The following is a 14024-nucleotide window of genomic DNA, read 5'->3' on the forward strand; positions in this document are numbered from 1 at the left end:
ACCAGTATGTTGTGTTGCTTTTCAATGTTTACTAGGTTCTCAGACTGAAAAAATAAATAAATAACAAGGTAATACACCTTACCTCTATCTTTTTTATTACGAAGAAAGGCATGAAGAAGAAAGGTAGAAAAGGCAGAATTAGATATTTACTAATGTGTGTAATAATCAGAATTTACATGGGTCTAGCTCCAAATGAGCATTATTAGCTCAAATTTACATATCAGAAAACTTTAGTTCAAAGAGGTTGTCATTTGTCCAAAGCTACAAAGTTATTAAAACAGAAAACTTAAATTTGATCAGAACTTTAAGAAACCACTGAAGCAACTTTTTAAAAGTATTACTAGAAAGTGGAATGTTTATTTCTGTCTCTAAAACTTGGAATGGGTAAAGAACAGCAAGATCAGAATAAGGACCATGGTGAAGAGAGGTCACATAATTGGAAACCAATAAAAAGTTTCAGATTTTTTTTGCAGTTGATGTCATGGTCCATAAGAAACAGAATTTAAGGAAATCATGAGAAAAATTGATAGAAGTGGAATAAATGAGGGATATTGGCATAAATAAGCTCAAAGATAGATTTAAATATTTAATAAGCCCACATTTTTAAAGTTGTAAAAATTATAATGCCTTGATAAAGTGAAATTAAGTATTTCAAAGTGTTGCCTTTCTTGAAATCATTGTGTTCTACATTTTTAAAATATCATGACTGCTCTCTCATTGAATTTTTGGTAACGTAATACAGTCTTATCGTTTATTTCTTTTTTTTTTTTATAGACCGGAAACTCATTTCTTCTGACTATTACATCTGGAATTCTAAAGCTCCTGCGCCAATAACATATGGATCATTATTACTGTAATTATCTCATACTTAAATAGGATTTATATAATGGTAACATAAATTAAATCATTAGTCTTTTATTTTTAATGTGTGTGCATATAACCTATGAATGAAAAAAGTCATTGATTTAATTATAAAAATGCTCTTGTTTAATGTTTTTAGCCTGACATAGTTTGAAAGAACATTTTAATGACTAATATTTTCCATTTTTTACCCTTTGATTTTACTCAAATATGATTCAGAGCAGAAAACAGTAGTGATTCACTTTAGGCTTATTTTAAACTAGTCCTGGGTCACCCTACCATATATACTTTCCTGCTCCTGTGGCAGACATGGCTAATCAGTTGTAGCCTTCTTTCTCCACTGAGCCTTCCTGGATATGGGCTCAGGCTCCTTCTCATTGCAGAGCTGCAAACAGTCACTCCTGATGGATTGTAGATAAAAGGATGAATGTGCAAGATAAAAAACTCTGCTTTTTCAAACCTGAGTAGTAAGCTCCTGGTACAATGTATTGTTATAGAATACCAGAAACCACTATAAATCTCTTGGGGAAAAAAAAATAACCAGTCAATGAAAACAAAGGAATATTGTTTAAATAGTAACCTGTTCTTAATCAGAACTTTCTTATTGACTAATAAAGAATCTGAATAATTCTATTTAAGGTGTTTGTTTATCTCTGTTCTAGAGTTACTTTTCAGGTAAGCTTATTAATCTGCCACAGTAACATTTTGCTCAGGGTATCAGTAAGCATACTAAAAGGGTGGGATACCTTTAGAAAATGAGCGTAGTGTTTTGTGATCACTTAATGCCTACAGCCAAATTTTTTTAAAGATAAATTTAGGTATAATACTGTTTTTCATGTTTTATTATATGAAAATTTTTAATGAATTCAGGTAAAAATTCAAAAGCTGTTCTGTGGGTAGAGAGTATTACTTTATCTTATTTCAGTGTCTTGTAGCCTCTTTCCTTTAAATTTATCACTCCTGCTTTCTTATTAGCATTCTCTTGATTTCTTCAGGACCACCCTGTCATACTTTTTATTCTCTGTCTTTACAAATTATGTCTCATTGTTTTCAAAGCAGTTCCTTGTCAAGTTGGACTTTGTGGCCATTCAAGAAAAGATGAAATCTCAAGATCCTCAAAAGTTAATTTATGTCAAGTTTCTTTTTATGGAACAGAATTAGAAGCGTTATAAAAAATATGCATTATAGATTAATATTCAATTAAATTATCTCGGTTTCTATTTTTTTAATCAGTCTCCTAAGGAAAAGCTTAGAAAAATCTTCTAACTCCTTGAAAGAGAGCTATGATAGTTTGAAGGGAGAATGCATATAAATTTAGGATTTGAAATATGGCTTTTTAATTAAGGTCAATCTCACTCATTATAAATTCTCATTTTCTGTAAGGCATTATCATGGCAGAATGCTGTTTGTTCAAAATTATCCCAAGTAACAAAGAAAATAGAATAACTGCCTGACAAGGACTTTAACTTATTATTCTGGCTTAATCATAGATAATCAGTAGTTAAAATTTTCCTTTTGGAAGAGGAAAAAAAAACATTTCACTTAAGTTATTTGATCTATCTTAAACTCAAGGAAAGCTTAACATTTAACTTATGTTAGTATTAATGGAGCCATTTGGACATCTTGATTGTATAAATGTTGAGTAAAGTACACTAAGATAGGCAAGAGTCATTTATCTAGTAAGTACACAGATATTCAGTATAATAATCCCCTAGGGAAAACTTTCTAAGCAATCAGAAAAACCAGTGAATCTTTGATTTGACATTTCTAGAAGCCTGAGGAAAATCTAGGGAATACTGGACAAGTGTAGGGCAAAGGGGAACCTGATGCCATCTGTTGCCATTCCATTCTAACATAACGCTACAGAACTAAAACCAACTCATGTTTTCATCCTGTTGAGATCAGCTGGGCACACTGTGATGCTTTTGATTTTGTCTAGAAACCTGTCACTTCAGGATAATTTCTGAAGACAAAGTCTGTTTCCCGTTTGGTAGGTGACCTGTTTAATGTTTTCCCTGTGTCTGGGAACTCCTTAGTGTAATTAGCGACCTTTGAACTCCACAACTAATCCTGAGCTATTTTGTATTCCTTACTCATCTTTAAGGCTGGACCTTTCTTTTCTTCAGAGTCCGCTGCCACAATTAAAGAAGAAACAGCTGCATTTCAAAGGGATTCCGATTCCAGAAGCTTAATCGTGATTGACATGTTCTTATTCTAAGCTATAAGACACTCTAAGAGTCCTTTCTTGGGTTAAAACTTCAATCATTTTCTAAAAAATTATCTCACTATGGATTTTATTCATTTTCTTTGATAACTATTCTTTGCATTTTTTAACTTGAAAGATGCTTTGCATTTGTGGTGAATATGAGCATCTACTTCCAGTGAAAGATTTGGATGGTGTCAGACATACTCTAGATGCAAAATTGCTAAATTCCCTTTTAGTGCCAAAATATGATTATGAAATCTGATGTCTATCATAAGGGTAATTATTCTTCAGTAGACCCAAAAGGTACAAAAAGTGTTAAATTTCTGAAAGTGTACTCTGAAGAAAGTGGTTCATGATTTTCGTAAAACCCTTCTTCATTTTTTACTGAACAATATTTTTAAAACTTTATAAAGCTGGCAATACTCTTATAGTGTAAGATAATTAATACCCTGACAGTGGTGGGCACTTTTTATTTTTCCTTTTTAAATTATCCATTCTAATGTCAGGTTTGAAGTAAATAGCCTTATCAGGAATTCTTAAGAGAATTATTTGTGTAAAAAGTTTTTTTTTTATTAAACAATAGTCTGTCTCATGAACTTTATTTTTTTCACACCAACTCAGTATTTCTGCGTTAAAATTATTGTGGTTTTTATACATTGTATGATTTAAGGTCTTTCAAAGCACAATTTTATACACAGTAACAACTAATATTTTTCTTTTTTTTTTTATTATAGTATTTCACACTGCTTTAGAGACATTCATAGACTCCTGTACCACCCCTGAGAGGTAGGTAGGTCAAGTTATCATCCAGAGCCTCTGCGGGGACTGCTGCCATAGCAGAACGGTTGTTTCTAAGACAAAGGTCAGAAAAGGGATGTTAATAAACAGTCCTCAGGTTTAAGGGACTTTTTTAGGATTACATCTTAAATTCCAACAAATCAGATTTAGGAGTTACTGAAAGTGAAATTGATCCATCCCTCATCCAAACTTTGCAATACTTTCCTGTTCTGACATCATTTAGATAGTTAGCTGTATTATCAGATTAGAAACCATTGTACCCGGCTGCTGAAAGGAAAAGGAGGCAAAAAGCTAAACATGGGATGAATTCTGAACCTTTTAACCTGGCTGAAGTACGTTGGTCCCTGTTATGCAAATACCTTCAATCCTCTGCTAAGTTCAGTGGAAATAATTTTCTTGAATGACAGGTTTATTCAGCAAGGATTCAGTTGGTGATTAATCCCCCTTTGATCTAGGGTATTTCACTTAACTACCAGTTACCTCGTTCTGACAAAGTGCAACTGAGATTAGGGAGATCACTAGAACACTACCAGGGTGTGCGTTTATTCTCTCTAACCTTTTAAAGCAGGGGCCAAGAATGCAATTTATTTTCAGTATTTGAAGATGTAAAGTCCTGTCTGCTAAGTTAGAAAGTCAATTGAATACCAAATGAAGTTTATTTCTTACGTAATAGAACAAACATTTCTTTTTGCTTTGACTAACAATGCTTTTAGGAAATACAGACTTTGAAGAAAGAAGAAACAGAGACTACATTCTAAGTATATCTTCTAGTTTTGTTTCATGTACTAGAGTGTATACTTATTGGTCCTGAGATAAACCAAAAATCAAAGCAGTGGCTACAACTTAGATTGAGAAAATGCTTCTATTTTATTAAGCTGCATGGTTTCTCCCCGCCCTCCCCCATTAAAAAATGTCATGCTATGTGGTAAAGAAATCCAATGGGGAAAACATATTGTAATACACAATTATTCACCTTAAGACTTGCAGTTTCAAAGCTTTATTTGTTAACTTTGTCCTTCCTTGAGGAAAAAGGGCTTGTTATATTGCCAACATAAGAATAATCACATTCTTTTTCAGAATGATGGGGGTTTTTTCCATAAAGGTAAATAATGCCATTACAAAAATAATCCAAATTATTTTAAATTATCAAAATAACTACTTTCCACTGTATTGTTTACTATTTCTTCTGCCTTTTTCTCATTTAATTGGGTACCTCTTCTTCCATAACTGTAAGATTTAAGATACTTTCTGGAATTTTGCACAATATTTTAAGAATAAATGTTTTATGCTAGGCTTCTTAAAGAATTTGCTTTTAAAAACTATTAGCAACATCAGTGTCAATATTCCTCTTCCAAGATATCAAATTTGGAGATTTATTCCTTTAGTATATTTCAAGACTGGCTCTTAAAAGAAGAAACATAATGATTTGTAACAAAAATAGTTTTAAAATATTAAATTATTATTGATTAATTTTATTATTACTGAGAAAGCTTTTTTTTAATGCTTTATAATTGTTCATTATTCTATTAGCAGTTTAGAATACAAGTTACATATTTAGATAACTTTCCCACATATTTTTTTGTCTCAAACATTCTGTGATCCAATTTCTAAATTCAAACAATGACTTGTACACATCTAATTCATGTTGGTGCCAAACCAGTCTCTCTAGTTTCACTTTAGTAACCAATCTGTTTCTAAATATCTTCTGATAGCAAGTTACTTAACCAAAGCAAAATTGATGTGCTCGCTGGGGCAGCACATACACCAAAGCAAAATTGAGAAGCAGAAAAAGATTTAAGTTAGAAGGGCAGGATCCCCTGGCTATATTGCTAAGAAACTAGTATTTTTAATAATTACTCTTTGCAGTCAATATTTAGTTAATGTTGCAATATATTTTGAAGTATGCCATCAGAGAAAGAATCTAGATTTAAACATATGTGTACATGTATGTATGTATATTTGTGTAATATATATGTTGGTGTATCTGACTTGGCGGCTTGCCCTAAGAAATGTTTGTGTATCTGTCAAAGGAAGAATATTTAAAGTCAAATAATCTTCTCTCCAAACATGTTTGTTAATAGTAATGGAGAGGTTCATTAAAATGAAAATTAACAGAGAACTCATGCAATTACTCTCAAAAATGGTTAGAACTCTTAGGAGCTGAAGCCTCTTCAACTAGCTTCTAATTTTTTTCATCAACTGTTTTATGGAGATGATATTATTGTCTGTATATAGCCTAGAGCAGTCAGTGCCTTATCTATATTACTAGTTTACTCTGAGGTCCAAATTGATTTCTCTAGGCCCTGACTAATCTGTGTAATTGTTGGCAGTGTGGTGCTAATGTATGATGCACAGCATTTACAGATTGACAGGTACCCTGGGATGGAAACCAACTGCTGAATTGTTTTTTCCAGTAAGACGTGGAAATTTGTGTGTCTTAATAATCCATTAAACATTTGAAGTCAAACTGTATGTTTCCTTTAAATGTCTTCTTCTTAAATGATAGTTCTGTAAAAACAATATTGTTTAGTTAACATACTACTAATAATAAAAATGAAAATCATGATTATTCCTCTTAAAATTTTTACTTTCTTTCCAAGGACTTGAGTGCCCTCTGCAGGCTATAAAGAGATAATTAATGACTGTGTTTAAACCCTGATTTTTTTTTTCCCTTTTAGAAGCATAGCCTGCATTAAGTGGGATCCATTTTATTTATATTGTTAGCTTTGTTAATTTGTCAGTGATTGAAACAAGAATTCCTTTGTCAGTTTTATAGTTGTGTTTAGTGTGAAGAATATTACCATTGATTTTCCAAATCACTTAGCTGGGGCTCTTTAAATGTTGGAACCATACACATTGGAAGTAATAATAAACATTCCCTCACAAAAAGGAGACCAGGAAAACATTTAGCTTTTTGAAATTTATTGGAGATGTAGAAAATAACTTGATTATTTCCCATTACATTTTTAGGGTATTATACATTTGATATAAAGCCTTTTTCAATATGCATCATGTAAAATTTTTAAATTATTTGCAAGTTCTATGTATTGATCTTGTTGATGAATGATGATTGTGTTCAAGTTAAAAAAACAAGGCTTCTTAGAATTTCTTTAAAGAAAGAATTGAACAGATAATGGTTTGTTGTGTTACGTAGGTCTGCTAACTAGAAAGAGCATTTCTATTTGAAGAGCAAAAAGCAGAGGTTTCATTGAGTCCCTCATTTCAGTGTACCCATACTTTCTCAGCAGGTATAACAGTTCTGTTCCTAAAGGATATAGGAGTTCATTTTGTATATATACTATAAAACTGGAGTGCCAGTGGCACTTCTGATTCACTTAAAGCTGCCAGGGAAACTAAACATGAAGAGAACAAGGGGAATGACTGGATCAAATTAATAGAAATAGATCTTTTTGCAAGCAACATAATGATCCTGATCATCAACCTTGAAAAGTAAATTAGAACAAGCAAATTGCTGTTGAAAAATTCTTTCAGCACTCTGCTGTTGCTACTCAGCTAGTCATGGCTCAGCTAGAGGCAAGGAAAAAATGCACTCAGTTTTGTATTAACAAAGGCAACATTATTAAAGTGAATGTTTACTGAAGTGTTCAAAGAATATTTGTTGCATCTTCAACCTGCTATTCTCCAGACTAGTATAGTGCATGAGTGATAGTAAAAATGAGTCATGTGTACATTTTAGAAAAATAACTGACATTTAACTTAAATGTTTCTGGAACTATCTTCAAAATATTTAAGTATCAGACTTCAATACTTTCTCTTTTCTAAGAAATGTATCCATAAAAAAAAAAGACTCATTTGCTTGAATATACCTTCCAGTTACTTCCAAATGCTCGATGAAACTTTCCTCCCAGAAACAACAATGCATAGGGGATAATGGGCTGAAAACAAACAAACAAAAAATGAAAACAGCTGTGAAGTTGCTGAAGTGAGTGTGTAACAATACGTAGTATGTGCATTGGAGAAACAGCATGGTAACTGTGAGCACTTGTGTGAGCTACAGTTGTCTTGAACTACTTCATAAAAACCAAGTTGAGAATAGCCAAGACAGCAAATGATAACATGTCAGTCTGACATTTAAACATTTAAGAAGTATTATATGTACTGGTAAAATGGGAGATTAATAATTAAAAGTTCAGAAAGAATTTTAGCTTTCACCTGTCTAAAATGAACAATTTAAATCACTTTTATATTATAGAAGTAGGAAAAGTATAGTACTTAATGGGGATTAAAGTACCATAAGTTTATGAATGCAGTTCAGTATTCTGCAGTCTCTTATGCATTGAATAGTTTTTGAAGAAACGTTTTCTTCGATTGACCAACAGGACAGGTTGTCAGTCTTCTACATTTCAGCCCAAAAATTTATCTATCACAATTAGCAAAGATTATTAGCCCATGTTGTAGGCTGTTGAGAACCTCTTAGCCAGATATTATTTACCACTTCTGTAGCATATATTTAGAGTATTATGTTTTTATTATTTTGAAGTCCAGGAGGAATTGATGAAAATTACTTAAAAGTTACAAATTACTGTATAGAAGTTTATATTTAAAATGCATTTTATTTAATATTTTCCTAAAGAACTTGGTCCATAATCTTAAAAAAAAAATTTTTTTTTAAATAAAGCGAATGCCAAGCCTCTAACTCTGCTTTTCTAAGGAAGTAACCAGGAAAAGTGGTTAGTAATGTGCATAGCTTAGTTAATAGTGGCAAGAGGACTTTTTAACTGATGGGGATATCAGTGGCTTCATGCCCATAATATGGATTTCCTTCTATTAAAAGAACATGCCATTTTATTTAATATTAAAGACCTAAACACAATTGAACATAAGGTATGACTTGAAATTAAAAACTGCTGAGTAATCAAGTTGAAATGGAGACCTTAATTTAGTCAATAAAAATTCAGTGTTAAACTTTATTGTATTGTACTCTTATTATATGCCACTCTAGAACTAGACACAAAGACAAAAAATAGTCTCTGATTTTGAATGCTGCCTTATGACTCCCACAATGTATTAGCATTGTAATATGGAAGACTACTTCTGCACATTCGTTAGTACAGAAATTGTTCAAAGTGATGGTTGAAGTTCCCCAGGCAAACACAACAGAAGGGCATCCCAAGGTCAACATCCTATTTGTGAGGTCCGACAAAATTACAGAAACCTGAACATCTAACATAGTAAGTGTATACATGGAATATTTTTTTGGTTCCAAATGTTTAAGATTTGAATAGATAAATATAAATTTCTCTTTTTTTTCCAAATCTTCACTTTTATTTATTTTTCTTTTTATTAACATATAATGTATTATTTGTTTCAGGGGTACAGGTCTGTGATTGATCAGTCTTACACAGTTCACAGCACTCACCATAGCACATACCCTCCCCAATGTCCATCACCCAGCTACCCCATTAAATATAAATTTCTAAGGAAATTAATTATTGCTATATTTAATTTCTACCCTAGCATACAAATACAAAAGCACTTCTGCCTACTAAAATCTACATTCCTCCACTCTGTCTCCCCTTCCCTGATATTTTTTAATGCATATTCACATGTGCTAGTATGAGACTTGCCTCTGTATGATCAATGAATAGAATGCTATATAAATAGGAATATAAAGAAAATATATAAGTGAAGAACTTATATAACTTGATAGGGTAATATATGTTATATTTGATAAGCTAACATTTTCTCTAGTTCACCTACAGTAGAACTTACACCTTCAGAATATATTCTTAGCCTTGTTTCCTTTGAATATGTATACATGTGTATAAGTAAGTAAAACAAGAGAAATACAAGTTTGAGCACTGGTCTCACTTAGTTTACAAATCTTTCCCGCACCTCCCACGCCAATATTTTGAACTTCTTGAGGACAATGACATTTATCATCCCACCTTTGTATTCCCAGTGCCACGAGAAACACAAAAGAAGCTTAGTCTTGATTCAGTGAAGTAGCAAAATGTTAAATATGTAATAAAGCAGATTGTCTTCACACCTAAAACAAATCAATGATGTTTGAGTGTTCATGGTTTTGCATGTGTGTATAAAAAGTTCACTGTGCAAACAGTGCTTCAGTCCACGTTCAGCACAGGTAATTTCTGCCCTGTGATTGCCATGTGTACCACCATTCAGAGATATTGTCACCATTTGTGACACTTCTTCAGGGATACTGTGCAGAGCTTTGGCTCAGCCTCTTAGACCAGCAACAGCTGAGGCCTGCAATTGCTGCCCATCATAGGACACATTCTTTGCAGTTATGCTTCAGTGCACCTTAAAGCCCTTGGCACTCCCTTCTTAGAAATCCTTTCTGGAACTCCTTCTACAATGGCTTTGTGAGTCCCCCACTATTCACCAGAGTTGATCCTCATTTTGTTCAATATAATGTGACCTGATATGCTATGACTTCTCTCATCCCATAAAGCTATAGCTTTCAGTGATTCCCATATATTAATGAAATAAAGTCACCAGAATCCAAGAATTCCAAGTGCTTATTTTGAACATATCCACTAACCACAAAGGCAGAGTGGTGTAGAGGAAATATACAATATGTGAAGTCATACACAGCTGATTTCAAAACCTGCCACTTACTAGCTGGGTGATCCTGGATAAATTACTTCTCTGATCTTCCCTTTCCTCCTAGCTTCATAGGGTTATTGTATTAAATGCTTTCCCAGGATTTAAGTTCACATAGGTGTTCAATGTTCTTCCTTCTAGATCAAAAGTTAAGAATAGCCTTTTCAAGTAACTTTCTCAACCTATAATTAGTTATACCTTCAGATTACCAAATTATGAGTTGTCCATTTGACTTTGGTGGGGTTTTTCTTGTTTTTGTTCTTTTTTTAATTTTTTTATTGTGATGTTAATCACCATACATTACATCATTAGTTTGTGATGTAGTGTTCCATGATTCATTGTTTGTGCATAACACCCAGTGCTCCACGCAGAATGTGCCCTCTTTAATACCCATCACCAGGCTAACCCATCCCCCCACCCCCATCCCCTCTAGAACCCTCAGTTTCTTTTTCAGAGTCTTATCGTCTCTCATGGTTCACCTCCCCCTCCGACATACTCCCCTTCATTCTTCCCCTCCTGCTATCTTCTTCTTTTTCTTTTTTCTTAACATATGTTGCATTATTTGTTTCAGAAGTACAGATCTGTGACTCAACAGTCTTGCACAATTCACAGAGCTCACCATAGCACATACCCTCTCCAATGTCTATCACGCAGCCACCCCATCCCTCCCACCCCCCACCACTCCAGCAACCCTCAGTTTGTTTTCTGAGATTAAGAATTCCTCATATCAGTGAGGTCATATGATACATGTCTTTCTCTGATTGACTTATTTCACTCAGCATAACACCCTCCTTCCATCCACGTCGTTGCAAATGGCAAGATCTCATTCCTTTTGATGGCTGCATAATATTCCATTGTGTATATATACCACATCTTTATCCATTCATCTGTCGATGGACATCTTGGCTCTTTCCACAGTTTGGCTATTGTGGACATTGCTGCTATAAACATTGGGGTGCATGTACCCCTTCGGATCCCTATATTTGTATCTTTGGGGTAAATACCCAGTAGTGCAATTGCTGGATCGTATGGTATCTCTATTTTCAACCGTTTGAGGAACCTCCATACTGTTTTCCAGAGTGGTTGCACCAGCTTGCGTTCCCACCAACAGTGTAGGAGGGTTGCCCTTTCTCCGCATCCCCACCAACATCTGTCGTTTCCTGACTTGTTAACTTTAGCCATTCTGACTGGTGTGAGGTGGTATCTCATTGAGGTTTTGATTTGGACTTCCCTGATGCTGAGCAATGGTGAGCACTTTTTCATGTGTCTGTTGGCCATTTGGATGTCTTCTTTGGAAAAATGTCTGTTCACGTCTTCTGCCCATTTCTTGATTGGATTATTTGTTCTTTGGGTGTTGAGTTTGATAAGTTCTTTATAGATTTTGGATACTAGCCCTTTATCTCATATGTCATTTGCAAATATTTTCTCCCATTCTGTCGGTTGTCTTTTGGTTTTGTGGACTGTTTCTTTTGCCGTGCAAAAGCTTTTTATCTTGATGAAATCCCAAAAGTTCATTTTTGCCCTTGCTTCCCTTGCCTTTGGCGATGTTTCTAGGAAGAAGTTGCTGCAGCTGAGGTCGAAGAGGTTGCTGCCTGTGTTCTCCTTTAGGATTTTGATGGACCCCTGTCTCACATTTAGGTCTTTCAACCATTTGGAGTCTATTTTTGTGTGTGGTGTAAGGAAATGGTCCCGTTTCATTCTTCTGCATGTGGCTGTCCACTTTTCCCAACACCATTTGTTGAAGAGACTGTCTTTTTGCCATTGGACATTCTTTCCTGCTTTGTCAAAGATGAGTTGACCATAGAGTTGAGGGTCCATTTCTGGGCTCTCTATTCTGTTCCATTGATCTATGTCTGTTTTTGTGCCAGTACCATACTGTCTTGATGATGACAGCTTTGTAATAGAGCTGGAAGTCCGGAATTGTGATGCCGCCAGCTTTGCTTTTCTTTGTCAACATTCCTCTGGCTATTCGGGGTCTCTTCTGGTTCCATACAAATTTTAGGATTATTTGTTCCATTTCTTTGAAAAAAGTGGATGGTATTTTGATGGGGATTGCATTGAATGTGTAGATTGCTCTAGGTAGCATTGACATCTTCACAATGTTGGTTCTTCCAATCCATGAGCATCGAACATTTTTCCATTTCTTTGTGTCTTCTTCAATTTCTTTCGTGAGTATTTTATAGTTTTCTGAGGACAGATCCTTTGCCTCTTTGGTTAGATTTATTCCTAGGTATCTTACGGTTTTGGGTGCAACTGTAAATGGGATCGACTCCTTGATTTGTCTCTCTTCGTCTTGTTGTTGGTGTATAGGAATGCCACTGATTTCTGTGCATTGATTTTATATCCTGCCAGTTGACTGAATTCCTGTAAGAGTTCTAGCAGTTTTGGGGTGGAGTCTTTTGGGTTTTCCACATACAGTATCATATCATCTGCAAAGAGTGAGAGTTTGACTTCCTCTTTGCCAGTTTGGATGCCTTTGATTTCTTTTTGTTGTCTAGCTGTGGCTAGGACTTCTAATACTATGTTGAATAGCAGTGGTGAGAGTGGATATCCCTGCTGCGTTCCTGACCTTAGGGGAAAAGCTCTCAGCTTTTCCCCATTGAGAATGATATTCGCTGTAGGTTTTTCATAGATGGCTTTTATGATCTTGAGGTATGTACCCTCTATCCCTATACTCTGAAGAATTTTCATCAAGAAAGGATGCTGTACTTTGTCAAATGCTTTTTCTGCATCTATTGAGAGGATCATATGATTCTTGTTCTTTCTTTTGTTAATGTATTGGATCACGTTGATTGATTTGTGGATGTTGAACCAACCTTGCAGCCCAGGGATAAATCCCACTTGGTTATGGTGAATAATCCTTTTAATGTACTCTTGGATCCTATTGGCTGGTATTTTGGTGAGAATTTTTGCATCCATGTTCATCAAGGATATTGGTCTGTAATTCTCCATTTTGAAGGGGTCTTTGTCTGATTTGGGGATCAAGGTAATGGTGGCCTCATAAAATGAGTTTGGAAGTTTTCCTTCCATTTCTATTTTTTGGAACAGTTTCAGAAGAATAGGTATTAATTCTTCTTGAAATGTCTGATAGAATTCCCCTGGGAAGCCATCTGGCCCTGGGCTTTTGTTTGTTCAGAGATTTTTGATGACTGCTTCAATTTCCTTAGTGGTTATAGGTCTGTTCAGGTTTTCTATTACTTCCTGGTTCAATTTTGGTAGTTGATACATCTCTAGGAATGCATCCATTTCTTCCAGGTTATCTAATTTGCTGGCATAAAGTTGCTCATAATATGTTCTTATGACTGTTTGTATTTCTTTGGTGTTGGTTGTGATCGCTCCTCTTTCATTCATGATTTTGTTGATTTGGGTCATTTCTCTTTTCTTTTTGATTAAGTCCGGCCAGGGGTTTATCAATCTTGTTAATTCTTTGAAAGAACCAGCTCCTAGTTTCATTGATCTGTTCTACTGTTCTTTTGGTTTCTATTTCATTGATTTCTGCTCTGATCTTTATTATTTCTCTTCTCCTGCTGGGTTTAGGCTTTATTTGCTGTTTTTTCTCTAGCTCCTTTAG

The 14024-nt window shown here is 34.5% G+C and overlaps 1 protein-coding gene and 1 pseudogene across 6 annotated transcripts in view; both read left to right on the forward strand.

Annotated features, from left to right (window-relative positions):
- AP5M1 (adaptor related protein complex 5 subunit mu 1) overlaps positions 1-6446 on the forward strand; it is a 24704-nt gene extending 18258 nt beyond the window's left edge. For 3 of the 6 annotated variants that reach the window (XM_025869972.2, XM_025869969.2, XM_073895262.1), the window contains 2 exons: positions 775-853; positions 3802-6446. In XM_025869972.2, coding sequence (XP_025725757.1) covers positions 775-853; positions 3802-3850 — 128 coding nt within the window. In that variant the 3' untranslated portion in view covers positions 3851-6446. Of the gene's footprint in view, positions 1-774 lie in introns of all 6 variants that reach the window. The other 3 variants (XM_073895261.1, XM_025869970.2, XM_025869971.2) reach the window with 2 other exon arrangements.
- Positions 6213-14024, forward strand: part of LOC112822771 (large ribosomal subunit protein uL1 pseudogene) — a 16140-nt pseudogene continuing 8328 nt past the window's right edge.

This window comes from Callorhinus ursinus, unplaced genomic scaffold (assembly GCF_003265705.2).
Source record: "Callorhinus ursinus isolate GAN/ISIS: 27379988/994484 unplaced genomic scaffold, GSC_fseal_2.0 scaffold8, whole genome shotgun sequence".
Lineage (NCBI taxonomy): Eukaryota > Metazoa > Chordata > Mammalia > Carnivora > Otariidae > Callorhinus > Callorhinus ursinus.